Source organism: Alligator mississippiensis, chromosome 1 (genome assembly GCF_030867095.1).
Source record: "Alligator mississippiensis isolate rAllMis1 chromosome 1, rAllMis1, whole genome shotgun sequence".
Classification (NCBI taxonomy): domain Eukaryota; kingdom Metazoa; phylum Chordata; order Crocodylia; family Alligatoridae; genus Alligator; species Alligator mississippiensis.
This window is the reverse complement of record NC_081824.1, coordinates 416,606,956-416,625,118: the sequence shown is the minus strand read 5'-3', so window position 1 is coordinate 416,625,118 and position 18,163 is coordinate 416,606,956. Positions and strand designations below refer to the sequence as shown.

General features: G+C 43.2%; 1 protein-coding gene across 3 annotated transcripts in view; it reads left to right on the top strand.

The window, feature by feature from the left end:
• The window catches only part of ATP7B (ATPase copper transporting beta), a 69,975-nt gene that overhangs the window by 16,953 nt on the left and 34,859 nt on the right, over nucleotides 1–18,163 (top strand). For 2 of the 3 annotated variants that reach the window (XM_019491399.2, XM_006259881.4), the window contains exons 2-4: nucleotides 11,075–12,299; nucleotides 15,413–15,682; nucleotides 16,587–16,750. In XM_019491399.2, coding sequence (XP_019346944.1) covers nucleotides 11,075–12,299; nucleotides 15,413–15,682; nucleotides 16,587–16,750 — 1,659 coding nt within the window. The remainder of the gene's footprint in view (nucleotides 1–11,074; nucleotides 12,300–15,412; nucleotides 15,683–16,586; nucleotides 16,751–18,163) is intronic. The other variant, XM_059732726.1, reaches the window with a different exon arrangement.

Below are 18,163 nucleotides of genomic sequence, written 5' to 3'. Positions count from 1 at the left end.
AAACGTTAATCTTTCCTTCTTTTAAATTGTACCGTTTCAATCAAGTCATCAGATTGTGGTTAGGTTATTCTCTGGAATGAGAGAAACTGTCTGAATAATGAAAAAGAACATAATTATAGGTAAGTAGCTTATCTATCATTATTTGGTTGATACTGGCAAATATTCTCAATGCTACAGCTGTGGTAGCAGCCTTCTCCCTCCTATCTGGTCCCTAACTGTACCTTAGTTTTGTAGATTAACTAGTGTTAAGAGAAAGTTATTATATTTTGAAAGATGTGATCTTGTAAAACATGATGGAGCTTACTTCTAGTAAGGATTTTTTACTGGAAAAAGATGCAGAAAAATGGTAGGTACATATGAACTGATCATTGGACAAGGTTTAAAAAAAAAACCTGTTATGTTCAATCAGTGATTCTCAACCAGGGTGCTGTGGCACCCCAGGGTACCTTTAAGATCCTTTCAAGGTGCCTTACGGTGCCAATCATTGTTAGCACTGTTCAGTGTGCAAACACGATTCACAAGATAAAATCATAAATTTTAAATAAAAATCCATAGTGTTAAAATGATTTTGACCAGCTGTGGTCTTTCTGAGTTTTTTTGCTGCAGAAGAATTGCTCTATTATTTTTCTGTAGTCAAAAAAATGAGTGAAAAGTAAGATCATCTGAGGAGCATCTCAAGCTTCAGTCTAAAAAGGCTGAGAACCACTGCTTTACATACCTAAAAGGCCGAGAACCACTTTACCACTGTAACTAAAGTGACTTGAACTATTAACACTGCAGTAGAACACAATGACCAAGTAAACATAGAGCCTTTTACTATTTTATGGCAAACATCTGTAATATGAGAAACAAATATAACATCAGTAGATTTGTTCTGAGAACTGATTTCTTTGATGTATAGAGTTCAGGTATTTAACATGTAAAATGTATTGTATTACCTTTTGTATCTGAGCTGTGAAAATTGTGTATAACAAAGCTATTATTTTGAATAAGAAATTAAAAAAATTGATGCAGAGGCCTTCTTCCCTAAACAAAGCTACTTAAAGTAGTCCATATTTAACTACACTGAAAGGCACTGAATTGAGTCTGTGAGATGCATTAAACGTGCAGTATGGGGTTTGTCCTTTCAGTAAGACTTGTTATATAGCTACTTAAACGTTTGTCATCTTTCCCATTGTTACACTGAGGATGAGAAAAGTCACCTCCCAAAGCTGTTTTGTGGCTTAATTAGTAAAGCCTAGTTAAGTTTCTCCTTAAGTATGAATTCCATTGAACAAGAAATTCCTGGTTTTGTTTTTAAAAGGACCAAGGGTTGTAAAACTATGTATTGTTATTAATAGCTACCAATAATAAAACCTACTATTATTTGCTAGTTATGTTTGGCTGTGTGTTTTAACTGGGGAATAAATGTCTATTGTGACACTCAGATCTGGCAGATTCTGAAATTATTGTTGTTCCTACAAAGGATCTTTTTTACTTTTAAAAGGCTCCTCTATTAGAGGTGGTGCAGCCTATTGAGAGGTGTTGGTGTATAAAGAGAGAGTAATTATTGCAGTTTGCATGGGAAAATTTGAAGATCCCACATACTTGATTGGGTGAAAAACAGTAGCAGAAAAGAAGAGTGTAGCGGTTGCACTGAGATCTGTTATGAGTGTTGAGAATGGCAACCTTCCTGCCTACTAGAGAGTCCCTTTCCCTGGCTGCTCACGGACATAGTGAGCAGCTATGCTAGCAGGGGGGAATAGAAGAGGCACTGATGTAGGGCCAGTATATTGGAAATCCCGTGGCCTCTGTCCTGGTTTTGTTGCTAATGAGTCACCAGGCTGCCTGTGATGAACAGGGGAAATGTCTGTGGTATTTTTAGTTAATATTAATGAGTGACTGTTTAGTCTTGTCATGTTGCCTATCAAAGGAGGCTGTAAAGGGGTTGTTAAAGGACTGTGGGGGAAAGATAAAATAATGATGCAAATAAGAGAGCCCCATGTACACAACTTCAAAGGAATTAGGAGGACAAGGACTAGCTTCATCCAGACTAGGATGTTGAGCCCCTTGGCTCAAAGCTTTTGAAAGTAGTGAGCTTGCTCTTGACACCTATTAGTGAGCAGGGAGAGGAGCAGCTCAGAGCTGCTCGAGGTTTCCAGGTGGAGAGAGGCTGTACAGGGAAGGACGCTTTATGCTGGCATTTGCTGGTGAGCAAGAGGAACTGACTGGGCCAGGCCTTAGTTGTATTTTTTTGATATGATAGCTTGGAGCATTTTATTTAAGATGTATATTTTTAGTTTGGGGGGATAAAAAGGCAGTTACCCCTGTCTACTAACAAAAAGATAAGATGACCATATAACACAGCGGTGCCCAATCTTTTCACCCTGCAGGCTGGATTGGTGGTGCCAGGTCCATCTGTGGGCTTGATCTAGCCAGTGGGCTTGTTCTGGTACCTGGGGCCAACACAGCAGGGGCCTGATCCAGCCACAGAGAAGCTGCCCTGGCAGGCTGGGAATGGCTTCCCTTTGGCCTGGGGGGAAGGAGGGGGTGGAGAGAGCCCAGTCCCAATCCTGATGCCTGGTGGTAGAGTAGAGCATGTGACAGAGTGGCTCCAATCCAGACATGCTGGGGAGAGGGGAGCAAGGAGAAGCACAGCCCAATCCTGATGTTTGAGGAATAAGCCTGGCCCTGATCCTGCTGTGTGGAAATGGCCCAGGTGAGGCTGGATCCAGTTGTGCAGAGCTTCCATCGCTCCCCCGCTGCCAAGTTTCCCAACCTGTGGAGATCCCTGCAGGCCAGATGGCTTGGCTCCATAGGCTGGATTTGGCCTGTGTGCAGGGGGTTTGGGTATCCGTGGTATAAAGCATGGAGAGATAGTTAGCCGTGTTCATCTGAAGCTAGGCAGAAGGCAAGGCAGTATGGTACCTTATGGATCAACTCATTCAGAGTTGGTTTATCACAGTTGTTCTTGACCGTTTTGGACTTAGGGCACCCCCTCCATAATTTTTCTGAAAGTAATGGTATCCTGTTTAAAAAACAGAAAATTTTGCAGTGAGTAAAAAATAATACAGCTAGAAACACATTTTTCAATAAAAAGGAGAAAAAAACTCATGAATAACCACAATATTATAATCAGTGATCTAGAAAGTGGATTGTTTTAATGTGAAATTAGATCTCTTATAGGAACAAGGGCATTGTGGAAAACCCATGTATGCTGGAACCCACTCAATCCACCCAGCTTGGTGGAACCCACTCATTTTCAGATCGTTGCCTAAAGTGTGGGGGTGAGGAAGAAAATTAAAAAGGGGGACAGCCCTATAAAATGGGGAGAAGGGAGGCTCTCCCTTCAGGATGGCTGGACAGTGAACAGGGGTCTGTGGATGGAGATGCCTTTACAGGGCAGCCAGTCCACACCATGGGAAGGGGCTGGCTGGTGCAGCATGGGGGGCATGTATAGGGTGGTAGGACCAGTGGCTTCTGTTGCCAGCTTGCCCTAGGCCCCAGCCACAGATTGCTTTTGGGAAGGATGTCCTGGAGTGAGGGCTGTCACCTTGCCCTAGCCAAGAGCTCCTGCCTGACTTACCTTTGCAATCATGGTTGGAGCCTGTTACAAGAAAGGGAAGAAAGGTGTATGCCACCCCTGTGTCTTAAAGCAGGTCTGAAGCCTGTCTCCAGAATTGCACTGGTTGAAAATCACTGGTGTATAAGGTACCACCCTGTCTTCCATACTGTATAACAAATGCTTGGGGCAAGGTGCTGCTCTGACCTAAACAGTAACCTGGCAAAGCTGGATCAGTAAGGAATTACTACTGGGAGTGCCTGTCTCCTGGCAAGGAGTTTTAAGGCTTCTATATCCCCCTGATTCTTCCCCAGCCCTATACTAGGACTGTGCTGGGGCAGAGGGCAGCACTGATAGAATCCAGTGGCTTGGTTGGGACACTCCAGGGAGGGTGGTCTCCTTCATCACCAGAGCTGCAGTTACATCAGCTGTGATAGATGGTAGAGCCCCCAGGGCAGCCCACCAGCTGGTAGTGAGTGAGGTCTGACCTGCCTGAACTTTGGACTCTTGTCAGTCCTGTGAATGAGCAATGCATTGTGATTGGATAGGAACAGAGGAGGGAAGTGGCCTATCCTGGAGCATGTGGTGACATCAGCCTTTCTCAGTCACGAGAAAGTCTATTGCCATGACACCCAAAGTATGTCTGTAGTTGTTCTGCATTGTCCTGATGGCATCACCAAAATGCCACCCTGCTGCCACTTCCACTCTGTAGGTGCCAAGCCTGGAAAGGAGGCAGCAAAGAGTCCTTGAGAGTATCCCTTCCTGCTTAATCTTCTGTCCACCATCCCACCTATCCCTCTGCTGTGCTGCTGTCAGGCATCGAGAGCAGTGGAGGGGATGCTCTGCTTCATTCCCAGGTTTGGCTCATGTGAAGCAGGAGCTGGGTGGCCAGGATTTGGCTCTGGGCAGTGCCCTTTGTGATGCCACAAAAGGGGGGCAGATGCTGCATCGAAGTGTGTGCATCAGTGGGGGTGGGGGAAGTCTTAGCAAATAGGTGCTGTGGATTTATTAAGTACTGGCTTTCACAAGTTTTATTCTGTACTCTCCTCCACCCATAAGTTGTCTGTTCAAACCTTTGGATTTATTTGGTGCTTTCTAGTGGGGGAAGTATTATGTGTGAAGGGCACCAGATAAAATAACTTCCTGGTGTTTTTTGGGTTGGGGCTTGAGCCAAGTGGTAATTTTAAGTTTTCAGGAGGGCTCCTTAAACAGCTGGACATTATCCTTTGTGCTGTTGACAAGCCCTGGTAGCAGGGCTACCTCCTTTCTGTAGACTCACCTGCTTAAGGGAGGCAGCTGAATGAGTGGCTATTGAAGGCTGTCTGGTGACTGCAGACAGAAGTAGTGTTAGCCATGTTAATCTGAAATCAGGCAGATTCATTGCATCTGAAGAAGCAGACTGTCACCCAGAAAAGCTCATGCCTCTCTGAATGAGTTAGTCTCTCAGGTACCCCCCTGCCCTGCCTCCTGCCTGGTGAGTTCTGCATAACAAGTAAAAGGCTGGGAGAGGAGGTGGTGCTGTGAGCAGAGCAGGTGGTTGGGAAATAAGCCAGACCTGACTGTGCCCTGGATCAAGAGGGTAAATTTCAGGCAGGGAATCATGCATAAGACTCTGTCTTGTTCTTATATTTGGCCCAGCTTTGTACCTGAGTGAAAGAATACATAGTGCTTTGCTTTGTTTGGAGAGCTTGTTATTTTTTTTTAGTTCTTTTAATGAGTTGCTGTCCCATGCTGCCAAAAGGAACCCCTTGCTGCTGTAGGCCTAGCTGAGACCCATGGGGCTGTTGCTCAGCATCTGATCTAAGAATAGACAAGCTGGAGTTTTGCCCTAGGAGATGTAAACACCCGAACCCTGGTGCCTGGGGGATGCTGTTGTAAGAGCCAAGAACGGGACATTTGTACAGCTAAGCACCCTGTGACACCCCCACCACCTCCACAGCCAACATACTTTCTGTCTTTTTTTCCTCCATATCCTCCAAGACCTGAGCCTTATTCATGATGCTGGTCACCAATATTTCACGATGCCTTAGCCTTCTATTACCTAATATATGCGTTGTGGTAGGGCCCAAGGGCTTCAACACAGAACCAATGCTTTGGGATGATTCAAACTCACACCACGAGTTTCTCATATGAATATGAGTATAAGCCTAAACAGCTTAGTATTTACGCCAGTGGTGCTCCACATTCTGGCCCCATGCCCTAGATGGGTGGCAAACAGTCAGTCTGGGCTGGATTGGGCCCCGCGAGCAAGAATCAGGCTTCACAGTGCCTCCTCCCAACCTGCCCACCGGGATTGGGCCCTGCATGGCCTCAGACAGCTCCTGTATGCCTGGATTGGGTCCTGTGCCACCCTTACCTGGCCCTGAGTGCCAAAATTGGGCCCTGTGAGCTTGGATCAGGCCCTGGTGCCCTGTGCTGCCTCTGTCCAGCTCTGTGCACCAGAATTGGACCCTGTGCCAGTCTCACATGCCAAGATTGAGCCCTGGCACCTTGTGCCACCTCCTCCTGGCCCCACATGTGAGGTATAGGCCCCACTGCCCTGCACTAGCTCCTCATGCTGGGATTGGGCTCTACGCTACCCCACATACCCAATGTAGCATGCAGGGCCATGGCCAGCCCATGAGTCTAGAGATTTTAGCTGCTGGGTAGCAGCAATTAATGCTGCCGCCAATCCCCCACACCTTACCTCTCCCCCTTTCCCTCCCCCTCACCCCGGATCCCAATGGGCAGGATCATTTCCTGGGGCTGGATCTAGCCCATGGGCCAGGGGTTGAGCAGACCTGATTTAAACTAAGGCAAGACTCCCATTTCCTTATGCAGAATTTCCTCAGTGTGCTAGTTGTTAGAGCTGTGCCTCTCCTCTTTACCAGCCTTCAGCTTGGGGATCGTGGCCTCCTTTACCTTTGGCATAAGGTAGCCTTGCATTACTTTGGAGTCAAAGGACCTAGAAAACCTAATACTTTGTGGTGGAGTGGCTGTAGAGGGGGAAAATTAAAGTATTGGTCTAAAATCTGGGGAGTCCTTCTTTTGTTTCAGGTTTCTTGTATACTCAGGGCAAGTAGTTACTGTCAAATGAAATAATAGTTTCTTCACAAGCAATTAGGAGGTGGCACAGTACCAGCTGGAAGCACTTCCAGATTTTGGCTGAGCATCAACCACCAAAACTCCAGGCTACTCCTGTGCAGTACATTAGATTCTACATTTGTGGCACAACAAAGGTGATGTCTGTTTGTAACCTAAGGTCAACAGTGACTTGTGACAACAGCATTGAAGGTACATTTGGGAAAATATGGGGTGTGACAAAAATTAGTCTCCCTGAGTAAAGCAGTCGGTCTTTACTAGCCTTTCTTTGTTCTATCTGAAGACCTCAAGAAACATAAATAATGTGGGTTATGAAAGTACTATCAAGCAAATTAGCCCCATTAGCTTGGTATGATTGATGTAGACAATTGGTCTCTAAGGTGCCACCCTGGCCAGCCTTCTGCTTGATTTCAGACTTGCACAACTAACTATCTCTCTCTCCTTTTGGAGCATTGGAAGCTACCAAGCAACAAACTATCGGCTTATTAAATATCTTATAATAAATACATATAAAGTCCAGAGAGAGAAATCCATTCTAGAAGTTGTTGGCTTATAACCGCTTTTCAACACTGGATACTGAGACCTCTGTTTTTTTCCTCCCATTCTCCTAACTTTATTTGAATGGCTTTTTATTTCACTGGGTGTCTCAAAGGAGAGAGAGAGAGGGGAAAAAAAGGTGAAATGGCTAACAGGAGTTTGAGAGGTGGGGAGGACCTATCTTTTGCTTGCAGATTGTTCACAATCATGTGGGGGGTTTTTTCTTCATGTAAACACTACAAACTGGAGCAGGGGATAAACAGTGTACGTCCCCACCTATTCTTTCATGCCCACTGCTTGGAGGATGTAGCAAATAGTACGTCTGTGCAAGACAAACGTTGTCTTCTAAGTACATTTCAATGTGCAAAGTGAGATTTATACCTCTGATTAGGACTTGCTTAGGCAAGTGAGGGAATCCTTTTTTAACACTTGTTTGCTTGACTTTATTGGAGTAGATCTTTGTAAAGTGGAGGAAATCACAGGAGCATGTAAGCAACCACGTGCATATATTTTGTCCTTGTTTAACATGACTCCTCAAGATTAAGCTTAAAAATACCTGCCAGTTTGATCCTGAATCTTGGTAACAGTACTGCACATTAGTGACTCACTTCATTGTCATATAGAGTTTGATGCCTTATACTTATGGTTGATTTAAGTAACGTGGTAGGGAATCTTGGGAAGCACAACCAGTTGAACTTGGCTTCAATGTTTGAATTGTATTTTTCAAAATGGTATTGGCAGCATACAGGTTTCTGAAACTCCAAATCATGTATTGTTATTAGAAAAGTTAGGAATGATGTCATAGACGATTCTTGTTGATCAGTAGTGGGGTTGGGAGAATAGGGTAGGGGTTTTCTATTCAAAATGGCATACTTGGATCATTCTTGCGACGTATGGATGTGAACACTTGCCAAATGGACTGGAAGAAGTGGTGTACACTTGTGTGAAAAGCAGAAGACAACAACATACAATATAAAGAGCAAAACAAGTACAGTAAGATCTAGCTGTGTTTTCTAAAATATGTAATATGAAAGGCTATGTATGTACAATTAGCTTCTGAGGCATAGACAGCAATACTAGAGGGGCTTATCAAATATTTGAATGAATGGCAGCCAGTTCTTATCTGCTACACTACTCTGCTCAATATAATAAACCTGGATTCTGTTAGTGAAAGATAATTTGCAGGATTAATAGGAACTAAACCAGAAGCCTCTATTTATTTCTGGATTCTTTCGTGTCACTTCTAGGCAAAGATTTAGATAGGTCTAGAACTTGCTGTATTGAAGCCTCCTTCTACCTTTGATACCTGAAGCCTGGTGATGTTTGGTTCAAGACTTGGGATCTATTGTGAATTTCATATAATAGATTGTGATAAACTCCTCTGGATTTAAGGAGTGTGGAGCGAGGACTGAAGTGAAAGTGAATTGCCTGTGTTGCATTTTTTTCCATGTTGGTCCTTGCCCAGACATCATTATTCCCAAGCTGTTTGCCCACGAAACAGTTCATTAACATCTAATGAGCTGGATTCACTCTTGTGCAAGTAAGTGGCCTAAATGATTCCAATACAAGTATTCATGGTATGAAGAAAGTTTATTTTCCCATGTACTAGAAATGTGGGAATTGGCATGCTGGAAGGCGTGATCTCCCCAACGCAGTTAAAGGGGGTTAATAGTCCTGCAAAAATTGTTGTTAGCTGTGACAACTTTGGAAATTGTTCTCCATATCCCTTACATCCACAGCTGCCTGCGACAGTGTTTCACAGTGGAATTATGCAGTGGGTGAAAAAGTTTTTTTGGTTTTGTTTTTTTTTTTCCTTTAGTTTCGAATCTGTCACTCTTCAGTTTAATTGGATGCACTAAACTACAGATCCTGGCACTTTGAGGTCACAAGATCCCATTCATGGTATTAAGGAGAGAATTAAAAAAAAAAAATTAGATATAGCAGCCTGAAAATTAGTATGGCTTTGATCTGTGGAGCTGTCTAATCTGATATTTGGCCTTTAATAAATGCTTTGGAGGGAGCTGAAAGAAACCATGTAGCAGACATCCATGGAATAACTTGCACTTTGTGGGAGTTTCTCCATAATTCCCATCAGTTAATAGCTTATTTATCTTCTGAAGCACAGATTTATACCCCTTCTTAAAAAGTGACCCTGCTAATAAGAATGTAAAAAAGAGCTCTTGAACCTATACAGTTTGCTCAGGCTATGGACAGGTGTTACATTTATGCCAGGAGAGAAGCCTTTCTTTTGGCATAAAGAGAGAGCGAGCAGCCGTTCAAAGGTTTTTTCCTGGAAGAGTACTGTTTCCTCCTGTGAAAAAATGACTGCATCTAATGAGGAAGATCTCTCCTTCTGTGCCAGATGCAGCACCTGTGCACTTCTGATAGTGGAATATTCCCAGTATCCCATATCTTCCCCTCTCACTCTTCCTCCCTTCAGGAGGGAGGAAATGTGGGAGAGCATAGGCTTCTTGCTAGCCTGCCCAGTGTGAGCTAGCAGGGAGCTCTATGGGGATATTGGTGCCACTGAACAGATTGGGGGGGGGGCCTTCCCCTGTGGCTCCATGGGTCAAGCCTTGTGGCAATGCCTCGTCCATCCAATCAGCTGAGTGGCAGAAAGGGACCAGGAGGCTTTTTCCTACAGCTAGCCATGTCCTGCAGCTCCAGGATTGTTCTAGCTGTGGGATGTCTACCTCCTACCCCTTGCAGTTCAGGTAACTCTGAGCTGTACTCTGGCTGGGAGTATTCTCCTGCAGATGGGTCCTGGTGCAGGATGGGTCCAGCTGTCCTGTCTCTGTCTCACACACCTTGCGCAGATGGGGTTGGCCCCGGTCTATGCAAGGCACAGGAGGCAGATGCCCATATGGCATCAGCTGGGGACAGGCTGTCTGCCTTGGGAATGGGGAGTTGAAGGAGCAGCTCCCTATCGCCTCCTGACTGGAGAGCTTGCCTTAGGCTCCCTTGCCAGAGGACTGTAACATTTGTATGCTTCCCCCGCTTCATGTTTTTCAGCACCAGAATTGAACACCTGTCCATAACCTCAGGTTTCACAAGATTGGGCCTCTCTGCTCCCCTATATTTCCAGGCTGTAGAAGTAATTCTAATAATTGTAACTGACTCTTGGTGAGCAGTAGTAAATGGTGCAGGCCGGGGGTGCCAAAGATACAGCCTACCTGCCAGATCTGGCCTACAGGCCCCATTATCTGGCCGCTAGTGCTGTTTCTGTATCTGAATTGACCCACGTGCTGCACATGGCATGCACTAGACTGGTTCCATGGGCAGGGCCCAGGATGCATACTGCATATCGTGCCTGTTCCGGCTGCTCTGAGATCCACACAGTATCCTTTGGCTGGGTTTCAGAGTGGCTGCAGCAGGCACCAACTTTGGGGGATGGAGTGGAGTGGATCAGCATCACAGATCCTGGAACAGGTGCTGTATATAGTGCAGCACCCGCTCTAGCATGCTGGGATGGAGGGGGAGCCATGGGTCTGATCCAGCCTGTGGATCGGCCCCTTACTATTCATCTAGTTTGCAGGGTTAGATGAGTTTGACACCCCTGGCATAGGCTAACTGGAGCTTACCAGTATTGGCAGAGGCCTAATCATTTTTCAGAATGCTCTGTGGTGTAAACCACTGAGAAGGTGAAGAAATACTGCAAAGAGCAAAGCTGTAGCTCCAGGGGAGTGTGCTGAGGGCTTTAATTTTAAATAATCATGTTGAGGATTTCTAGGTACTAAAGTCAGCATGTTCAGGAGAAATAGGTGAGGGTTAGATACTCAGCTCCAGTTATTGATAGTGTTTGATGTTACGTATTTTGATGGCATCCCTTATCTTTGAAATGCTTTGAGCTCCAGAATACTGTTGTGTGAGAACTCAAAAGGTACATCATTTGTATGTGTTTGTCTTGCATTTCAGGCTTTGTCTAAGACTAATACCCCTGCAAGCTGTGTACGGAAGCCAACAATGAAGCAGAATCTTGTCTTTGACAACATTGGCTATGAAGGGAACTCTGAAAACCTGCCCTCTGGGTCGTCTCAAATGGACATGGTTACAGTCAATATTTTGGGTATGACGTGCCAATCTTGTGTGCATTCTGTAGAGGGCAGAATTTCCAAGGTGAAGGGCATTGTGAGTATTAAGGTCTCCCTTGAGCACAGCAATGCTGTGCTTAAATATATACGGTCTGAAATAAGTCCCAAACAGATTTGCCAGGAAATTGAGGACGTGGGTTTTGATGCCTGCATAGCAGAAGGAAAATCTATCCCATCATCTTTAAGATCAACAACGTCTATAGCAGAAGCTGTAGTTAAGTTTCGGGTAGAAGGCATGACCTGCCAGTCTTGTGTCAATACAATTGAAGGTACAGTTGGGAAACTACATGGTGTGACAAGAATAAAAGTCTCCCTGAGTAACCAAGAAGCAGTCATTCTTTACCAGCCTTTCATTGTTCAACCTGAAGACCTTAAGAAGCACATAAATAACCTGGGGTATGAATGCACTATTAAGACCAAATTAGCCCCACTAAAGCTTGGTAGGATTAATTTAGAAAGCTTACAGAAGGTTGCAGCTGGCCTCAACAGTGGTTATGTGGATCCATTGGTGGACAAGATGAATAATACAGCAACTGTGACTCTAGGGATAGAAGGCATCCATTGCACATCTTGCATCAAAAATATTGAAGGAAATATATCTGAGTTCCCAGGCATACAATGTATTAAAGTGTCATTGGAGCATAAAAATGCTGTTGTACAGTTTAACCCTAACTTAATTACCTTATCATCTTTACAACAATCCATTGAAACCCTTCCGCCTGGTAACTTTAGAGTATCCTTCCCTAATGGAGCAGAAGCAAACAATGGAGAGCTTTTATCAAAGGCAGCATCTTCATCCCATTGTTTTCTCAGCAAGTCCCCTGGAGATCAACTGCCTATCACAACTGTAATTGGCATTGGTGGAATGAGCTGCAGTTCCTGTGTACAGTCTATTGAAGGCACAATATCCCAAAGGAAAGGGGTACAACACATATCAGTTTCTTTAGCTGAAAGGACGGGGACCATACAGTATGATTCAACTGTAACTAATTCAGAAGAGCTAAGAACTGCTATAGAAGACATGGGATTTGATGCTTCTATTCTAACAGGTACTGTGCAAGTTTTCTTTTAGTAATTTAAGCTAGGTCAGGTGGCATCCTATTAGCATCTCAAGAGAGAGTAAAAAATAGGACTTTTTTTTAAGGCCAGAAAAAAAAAAGTTATGGTCTAGTACAGCTTACATATTGCAGACCATAAATTTCACATGGAATGTGGCTGCTGTTGGGAAAAGAGTTGGGAAAAGTTACGATATGCAGTGAAAAGCCTGACAAGTACTATAAGTGATTTTTTTTTTTTTAAATAGCAGACAATCTCTGAACACATGTGAACTGTAACTTCATCAATTAAGTTTTCTTCTCTTATTCCTATAGCCTGGTACAGATATAAATCTAAACCGAACTTACTTGTTTTTCCCTAGGAATTTTAAAATGTAAAATATTAATAAAATATCTTTAAATGAAAAGCAAACATTTCCCTAACGGAATATCCTGCTATATCTCTGGTCCCTCAACTTTTAACCAGTTGTACAAAGGGTCTGTATCCTGCTGCTGGTGAGTTTAGTGCCAAAATGCCTATTGATTTCAGTTGGGGTAGGAACATTCTCTGCATTTGTATAAGTCAAATGCAGTGCTGTCAGTACACTTTGTTCATGGGTTTAATGGTTTAGATGTTGCTATGGGGCTGATCCCATTTATTTTGGGGGTGGGGGTTTAAGAGCACGGCTAGTTATCCACTTAAGTTCAAAACAGTTTTGTTTTGAACTACTGATACTAGGCTTCAATTCACCTGTAGTTGAGCAGCTTTAATACATGAGGCCAAATCCTGGTAATCTTTCTCACGTGAGTAAACCTGCTGAAGCCACTAGGACTACTTATAGATGAAGATGACTTGATCTCTTGTGCTTAATGATGTATTTTAAAAAATACTACTTGTTTTACAGCTAGCAGCTGTAATTGCCTTGTGGCATTTTGACATTGGAAAAGTTGATCTCCACCAATATTGTCTGCCTGCATAAGTATGGAATTGTATACTACCTAGGGTATTTTTTAAACAAATCCTACTTGCATTACTTTTAAAACATATGGTTATTTAAGATTGAATTCTAGTGTAATGGCACTGTATATTACCTTATTTAATTCTTTTCCATTATAATTGTAAATATAGCCAGAGGTGGTGCCTCCCTGAAGTCAGCGTATAATTCTAGTTTTCATCACGGTCACTGCATATTACAGTGGTACCATAAAAACATAAAGAAACTTGTCAATCAGACACATTGGGGAAAATTGTATAAAGCATTACTGAAGCTGAGCTCTGCATAATACTTTGGGATACATCATTTTAGATCAAATAAAGGGTGAGACCCTGGCCACTTAATCTTAATAGGAGTTTTGCCACTGTCAGGGCTTCTCGAAATAGATTTTCCCTTCTCCGCTCTCCAGAGGGCTCCCTTCTCTATATTGCTCCCTGTATAAAGCCATTTCCACCTTTGTAAAACAAATCAGAATAACAGATTTTCAGAGCCACTTTGCACAAGTGAAAATGATTGTGCATAAGGCACATGCTATGGAGAATTAGGAGCAGTGGTGAGAACTGTGGTGGGGTATTGTGCAAAGGCTGGCACTTCAGATTGTGCAGAGTAACAAAAGTCCAACTTAGCTTGTTATGCAAAGTCAAGTGAGTCAGCAAAACTCAAGGGCAAATATCTGGTACAAATGAGGCTATTTGTTAAAAGAACTGTGCTGAGGGGACTGGTGAAGACCCAGGTTGGCCTGCAAGTACAGTAAACTGAATGATTCTGCGAATGGCAGGAAATGTTTATAGCTGAAACTGCTGAAAAGCATTTCAGCTTAAAGTTAATGGGAGGAGGCTTCTGATCTCTTAGGATGCTGTTTTTTGGTGGTGGTGGGTTGGGACAAAGTAGGGAGTAGGGATGAGTGAACAGTAAGAAACACCACAGTTTTTAAGCTACCTGCACCCACTCTCTTCTGGAACCTCAGAATCCCATATGACACCATTGGACATTTCTCATCCTGATCCTAATGGGCATCTTGATCTGACCAGGCCACAATGAAAGAAGTGTTGATTTCTGAACCTCCACCAGCTTTGGCTAAGTCCCCCAAAATACTTTGAACATAAAACTTCTAAATGCTGATGCCAGCATATAGAATAGCTGGATTTGTAAAGAGGAGCATAGCTCTTTAAGCAATTGAGAGCGAGCAAGCCAATAAATACTACAGCAACTACATTTTTAAATCTCTGGAGTGGAATCTGAAACCCCATGCTGGGTACTGAGATTCCTTATACAGTGCATAGGCATACTTAGCACCTGAGAGAGGAAATGCTGCTTCAGTGTGCAAGGGATCTGTAGTCATGAATCCTCTTCAGAGGGTGGGTACGTACAATCCTTTTATAAACTGAGCAAAGCCCCTTTTCGAGTGTTGTTCAATAAAACAGAAGAAGGAAGAGATGAGGCGTCACTTGCTCCTTACATCAGAGCCTAGTGGTTAGATCACTCCTAGAAAGTGGGGGAGGAAGAACGGTTTGTGAAAAAGAGGTTGTTTGTGGATCTGCCTGGGGCTAGGGTTTCTTTGTTGGGTGACCAACTAGTCTACTGCACAGTGCCCGACAAGAGGAACAACTGATTGGACTGTGCCTCATCTTGAGAGATCTATAAATACTACCATGTGGACTGAAGTGAGTTCTCTGTGCCTATATCCTTCTACATCATTGTTTGCTTCACAGTTTATGGAGAGATGTATCACTTGCTCTCGTCATAGTGATCAGTTGCTGAGATGAAGCCTTTCAAGGAAGGAGATCAGGACAACTAATTAGGCTGCATTCTCCTTAGTGGTTTAATTGCTGTGAAGTCCCCCTCAAATAGTCTTGTTTTTAAGAGGACCTAGCTACAAATAATAGTATGTATACAGTTAGGAGGGAATTTTGATCTTTAAAGCTGGAATGCTGAATAAAGCAAAATATTCATTGCAGACATAACACAAGGTAAGTCTGGATTACTTGTGCTAAAAGCCAAGACCACAGTGTATTCCTCCTGACTCGTAGAAAGCTATGCACAGTTCGGTCACTGACCATGTTTTGTTGCTTTGAAACAGTTTATCATGCCATAAACCATGTTCATTCTGTTCATGGGGTGTTTTTTCTCAAGATACCGCTACAAGAAAGCACAATGATCCACCTATTTACGAGCCTGCTGAAATACAACATAAAGCTCTGGAGTCAACTTGCCAAAGAGTTGGAAATATTCCTGAACCCGCTGATCGAAGTTATGTCTCAAATACTCCACCAAAGATCTCTTTCCTAGAGGCTCCAAAACGGCACAGTATACTGACAACTGAGAAGTGCTTTATGCAGATCACGGGTATGACTTGTGCATCATGTGTATCAGCCATTGAAAGACATCTACAAAAGGAAGATGGTGAGATGTTTGGCATTCCTACAGAGAGCCTGTAAGGGATTTTTGGCCCCTTCTGAATGTGAAGGGTCCACTATGTTGTAAACGTAAGGCACAATTAATATACAAAGTGTGTTCTTGAGGTTAAATGTAATTAATATTTTTCTTACATATTTAAGTAGTTCCTAATTAGGATGAACTGCTATACTAAATCTACTGGTGAGCTTGCCAGTTGACAAGTATACCTGATGTCTGTACAAATTCCTGGAATTTGATATTACTTTAATATGGTCACAGTTGTAATAAAGCTTTCATTCAGCCTACCTTAGAGCTACTTGTGCTCTTATGTCCTTTTAAATTCTTATGAATACATGCATCAATTCTACCCCAATACTGTGAGAGCGCTAAAACAGACTTTTGAGAGGCCTTTAACCTTTTAGAGGCCTTTGCTTACTGATTTTTCAGCTCCCAACTCTAACACTGGAGAAAAAGTTATAATATTTCTATTAATAATTCACATGTATCAAATATTCTATCTTTGCTTTGTTACTCTACACTGAATTGCAGATTCTCTTCTTTCTCATGCTAGAAGCTTTCCAGGCTTACAGGGCCTGATTCAAAACCTATTGACATCTCACCCACTGGGATCCCAGTCTGATTCTTCTGTTCAAGTCATTCTAATGGGAATTAAACAAATCTCTGTAAAAGAAAACTACTTGTTAAGTGAAATAGAAACATAAGTTTTTGTTCCTTCTTGACAATTATGCTCAAGGAATAACCCTGAAGGGAAGGAGTGAGGGAAATTTTAAAACCATTAAAGGTTCTCTGATTTCTCCACTGTGGCACATGTTGATTATCTCTTGTATTATATATTCTTCAAAGGAAAGGAAAGACAGTTTCTAATATAATGGCACTATTGCCATTGCAGGTATTGTTTCAGTGCTTGTAGCTTTGATGGCAGGTAAAGCAGAGATAAAATACAAGCCAGACAGCATACAGCCTCTTGAAATAGCACAGCTGATCCAGAATTTGGGCTTCGATGCTACAGTCATAGAAGATCAGGCTGATGAAGAAGGGAGAATGGAGCTTGTTGTGAGTAATGTGGATATGACATTATTTTTTGTGGCTTGTTTTGTATATTTAACAGAAGCAATTTTCTTGCAGCTATATCTGTTTTAAGGGAGGGGGGGAAGTTGAACAGTGTTGACTCCAGGTAATGATGTTGCTTCTTTCGTTACTCTTCAGACCAAATTAATTACATTAAAAGGACAGGCATGTGCTTGGTGCAGTCAGTTCACCAATCATCTAAAGATTTTTTTTTGCATACCTCTGAGGAGCCCTTAGGCTGTAAAACATCACTAAAACACATCTTCAGACTTGCTTATATTTTATGGGCAAAATACTGTTAATTAAATGCATAATAATAGTGTCTGACATTTTTATCCAAAAATCCAAGTTTCTATACAGCTTTAGCCAGCAGAACTCTTTCCAGTCTCTGAAATATAGCTACTTCCTTGAGAGAAAGTGGTTTCCATTTAGTAGTAGCAGCTAGAACAGAAAATGGAAGTGTACCTTATTGAAAGTACAAGAGGGTACTTCCCAGGTAGGGTTTGGCTACAGCATTGTTAACATTAGGGGTGCACTGATAAAGATTTTTTTGGCCAATAGTGATTATTAACCAACCATATTGGCCAATGCTGACCTGCTAACCGATATTTAGTAAAAATGCAAGGCATTTTAAACTACTGACATAAACTTTTTTTTTTGCTTGTTTTACATTTATCACACACACACACACACACACACACACGCACTCGAATGAGCTTTAGTTCAAGTGCCCCCACCACCAGTGGGGATGGAGACGCGGCAGCACTTTAATTAGAGCAGGACTTGGAGCTGCTCTAAATAAAGCACTGCCCCCCACTCCTGGAGCACATATAAAAGTACCCGTGCCAGTTGCAGCAGACAGGGTTTTCCTAGCAGTGCCTGTGACTGGCTGTTAAGGTTGCCAACTCTGACTGAAGCTATTCTGGGAGATTTTTTTTTTCCAACATGACATAATGTCATTAATTGTACTGTTCAACTCATTCACAATATCAATCTTCTGGATTTCTTTCAATAGTCACCGGGAGATGGATGCCCATTCCAGTAGACTCCCAGCCAATCCAGGAGGGCTAGCAACCCTACTGGCTGTGCACAGCCCTTCAGCCCCTGCTCTTCCACGTAATGCCTTTGAACCCCAGCCCAGGAGTAGCTGCCTGAGCCTGTCCAGCAGGGCTGATGGGGAAGTGTGAGTCTTCCTGGCTCCCCAGGGCTGGATGGTCTCTGAGCCAAGCTCCCTGCTTTCCTCCCTCTGCCCAGGGCATGGCCACGGGACCATTCTAGGCCTGGACAAACCAGGCTACTCCTTTCCTGCAGCTGGACCCCAGGTCCTAGGAGGTGGACTTCAGCTGGGGAAGGGACCTTTCCCCTCCTGCTGCTGCTGCTGCCAAGGGCAGGACAAGC